This window comes from Geospiza fortis, unplaced genomic scaffold (assembly GCF_000277835.1).
Source record: "Geospiza fortis unplaced genomic scaffold, GeoFor_1.0 scaffold1103, whole genome shotgun sequence".
Classification (NCBI taxonomy): Eukaryota; Metazoa; Chordata; class Aves; order Passeriformes; family Thraupidae; genus Geospiza; species Geospiza fortis.
Window position 1 is genome coordinate 196,367 of NW_005054669.1, and position 3,531 is coordinate 199,897.

Consider the following 3,531-nt stretch of genomic DNA (forward strand, 5'->3'; position numbering starts at 1 on the left):
CCCCACAGTTAGGACAGGACTGCATGTCTGCCTCCACTGCCATGGGACCACCCTTCTGGCTGCAGCTTATTAGACAGGCTAAAGGCAGTTGCTGTGAGAACTGATATTGATTTCTCCTGCTGCCTCTTGTCCTTTGGCTGGGTTGGGTGTCTGTGGGTGCTGGGTGTGAGGGGCAGCAAGTGTGCAGTCTGGTGGCTAAGTGGGAAGCAGAGACAGGACATCTCTCTGCCTGTCCACTGCCATGGGACCACCCTTCTGGCTGCAGCTTATTAGACAGGCTAAAGGCAGTTGCTGTGAGAACTGATATTGATTTCTCCTGCTGCCTCTTGTCCTTTGGCTGGGTTGGGTGTCTGTGGGTGCTGGGTGTGAGGGGCAGCAAGTGTGCAGTCTGGTGGCTAAGTGGGAAGCAGAGACAGGACATCTCTCTGCCTGACCTCCAGCTGTGTCCTTGGAGGCAGTCGCCCACCCTCTGTGCTCCTCTTGTCCCAGTGCTTGAATTCACACACTGGGTTGAGCTGGCCATCAGAAAACTACAGGGCACTCTGGGATGGCACAGGAGGGATTGCCTGTGGATGCAGTGATCTCTTACCTGCTGCAGGTGCCGGGCAGCCTCTGGCCCTTGCTGGGGGTTTGGGCTGCCTGGTCAGCTTGGGCAGGTGAAAGCCTCAGGTTGTCAGCAGTGCTTGCCGATGTCCTGGGAGTGCAGCAGAAGTGCCATGCCAGCGTCCCAGATTGTCCTGACAGCTCCTCTCTGCCCACAGGATCTCCTACTGCACAACAGACAAGCTGCAGAACAAAGTCTTTGCTTATGTTGCCCAGAGCCAGGAGAGCGGGGCGCTGGAGTGCCATGCCTTCCTCTCACCCAAGAAGAAAATTGTAAGCACTTGCCTTCTGCTCTTGGCTCCATGAGGGACGGGTGGGAGCAAGGTCCTGCTTTCTTCCCCTTCAGTGAGAGAAGGGGAGAGCCTCAGCTGGATTTGGAGCCAGGGATCAGGTGTGCTCGTGTGCTGCACAGGCAGGGAGTGAGCAAAGGGGGTTTTCCTGTCCCAGCTCCTGAGGGTCTGCTCTTGGAGGTGCTGGCCCCCAGGGGCAGACAGACACAGAACTGAGCTCTGGCCTTCCCTCTGTATGTTCTGCAGAGAAAGGCAGCAAGGGATGCTGGGGGGTCTCGGATTTCATGGCAGTGAGGTTAACCTGCATTGAGGGCCCAGGTGGAAGCAGGCATTCCCTCTCTTTCATGTACACAGGCCCAGGCTGTGACTCTGACTGTGGCCCAGGCCTTTCAGATGGCACTGGATCTCTGGGAAGCAACACATGCAGGTAATAGGAATTTCTCAGATGTATCTCACTGCATAGCTCTGGAATCAGCGTCTCTGGTGAAACACACCAGGCAGGGAGAATGTTGTCTCTATGGTTGTGTTCTCTGCCATTCCCCCATCTTCAGCTGGGGTGGGAGGTGTAGCCACTCTCTATGCTGAACTGCTGTGCATTGCCTGAGCTGTTGCCCAGCTCAGGCCTGGTGGTACCTGGCCTGAGCAGTGACCCTCACCTTTGTTTGCACCCTTCTGCCAGCACAGCAGGGATTCCCTGTTCCTCACCCACAGTCCTGCCTGTACATTCCCAGCTGGGCTTTCTGCAGGTTGCAGGCACTAACTCTGCTGCTTTTGCCCCATGCCAGGCTCTAGGCAGGATCAGCCCTTTCACCCTTCATGTATCTTGGAGAGCAGTGAGGCCGGCAGAGCCCATGAGCCAGCCCCCGCAGGGAGAGCTCCCTTCACACACCACTTTGGGGTACAGTATGTGCAAGTCAGGCCCATGCTGAGGGCTGTCTGGAATTAGGGCAGGGACAGAGTGACCCCTCTGCAGCTCCCTGCTCCTCCCAGAGCCCTGCTGATACCTGCACAGCCCCTGTCGCACATGGCAGCCTGATGTGAGGAGGTGCACTGTGCCACGTGGCTCACACAGCAGGTGCAGTTCCTTGGTTGGTGTCTGTGCTTTAGGAGCTCTGCCATCAGGCCCAGCACTGCTGCAGCCTCAGCCCTGCTCTGCTGGCCCTGTCACACAGAGACCTGGGCTGCACACTTGGTTTCATGGCTGGGATGAGAGCTGCCTCTGAAGGATCATCATCCTGCCAGCCTGGGCTAAGGCTCAGCCCAGCCCATCTGCACTGCACCTCCTGCATGGCCACAGCACTTGGAGCATTGTCATACTGGTCTCACTACATCCCTGTCTGGGAACTTCTGGATTCTTGGTCCTTGGCCTCATGCTTCCAGTGTGAGTCCAACCTGACCGTGCTTGGGGTTGTAGCTGTGCACAGCCTGCTTCTGGTAGTGTCTGCCTGCCCCTCCAGCTGCAGGGTGTGCCCACCCACCACTGTCCCTGGGCAGAGGCGCACTGCATCAGCAGCTCTGTCAGCATGGTCCATGCTCACAGCTTGTGTTTGGGGCTTTGCACCTGGAGGGGATGTGGGAAGAGCTATGGCCTGTCTGTCCTTGTGTGCCCAAGCCCAGAGGGTTCTGGCAACCCAGCACTCCAGTCTTTCCCTCACTGCTTGTGGGAAACCTTTGTACTGTGCCTGGGTAGTGACTGTCTTGTGCAGGGGCCCAGCCTCACTCCTGGCAGAGACCTGCCCGTGCAATGAGATGTCATGGTGGGTTTTTGTTTGCTTGCCAGGAGGAGGAGGAGGAAGATGATGATGTCAGTGAAACCTTGTCTGGGTAGGTGGTGAGCTGCTGCTTGTGTTCAGGGATCTCTCTGATGAAGGCTGTCTTGTCTCCTTCTCTGTGCCCCGTGCAAGGGGAGCTGCTCGGGCCGTGGGCATGGTGGGATCATGGAGGAGAGCTGCATGGAACCAAGGGGGAAGCTTCCTGGTATTTCTCTGCTTCTATCCACTAAGAGCTCGAGTGAACAGAGGGTTGAGTGGTGGAGGAACAGACCACGCAGTCCAGCTTTTGCAGCAGAGATTTGGGGTACAGATGCTGACCCCCAGGATGCACCCAGAGATGTTTCTTACTCTGTTTCTGCCAGTCTTTGCTGAGGCCAGCCTGTCCAGACATGCCTCTCACATGGGACTCAGTTGTCTCTCTTCTCTCACTGATTTCCCTGGGGGTTGGACCAGGATGGAGGCCTGGTCATGCTGACTTCTGCACGGACTGCGGCTGTGGGCTGAGCTTGATGGTGTGTGTCCTGTGCTGGGGAGGAGCTGATGGAACAGTCCAGCAGCAGAGGATTAACCTGCAGGTCTGCAGATGTGGGGGTGGTGGGCCTGTGAGGCTCATTCCATCATGGCTGTTCTCCATGTACATGGCAGTGGGCACCCAGCTGGGTCTGGCATGTCTGAGCTTGGCTTGAGCCAGTGCCAGTGTCACTCGGGAGCCAGTGTGTACACAGGTTGGAGCTGTATGTGTAGCCCAATGAAACACCAGCCCTTTGGACATGGAGCTCCTGATGGGAAGGAGATATGGCTTTGCAATCTCGGGACAGGCTGGCCTGGGAGGAGAGTTTGGTAGCAAGGGGGCTTAGGGCATTCTG

At 57.2% G+C, this 3,531-nt stretch overlaps 1 protein-coding gene across 1 annotated transcript in view; it reads left to right on the top strand.

Moving 5' to 3' along the window:
• LOC102031811 (numb-like protein) overlaps window positions 1–3,531 on the top strand; it is a 5,305-nt gene that overhangs the window by 1,186 nt on the left and 588 nt on the right. Inside the window, exons 3-6 of the mRNA XM_031065029.1 lie at window positions 762–876; window positions 1,248–1,320; window positions 1,679–1,791; window positions 2,674–2,717. Coding sequence (XP_030920889.1) covers window positions 762–876; window positions 1,248–1,320; window positions 1,679–1,791; window positions 2,674–2,717 — 345 coding nt within the window. The remainder of the gene's footprint in view (window positions 1–761; window positions 877–1,247; window positions 1,321–1,678; window positions 1,792–2,673; window positions 2,718–3,531) is intronic.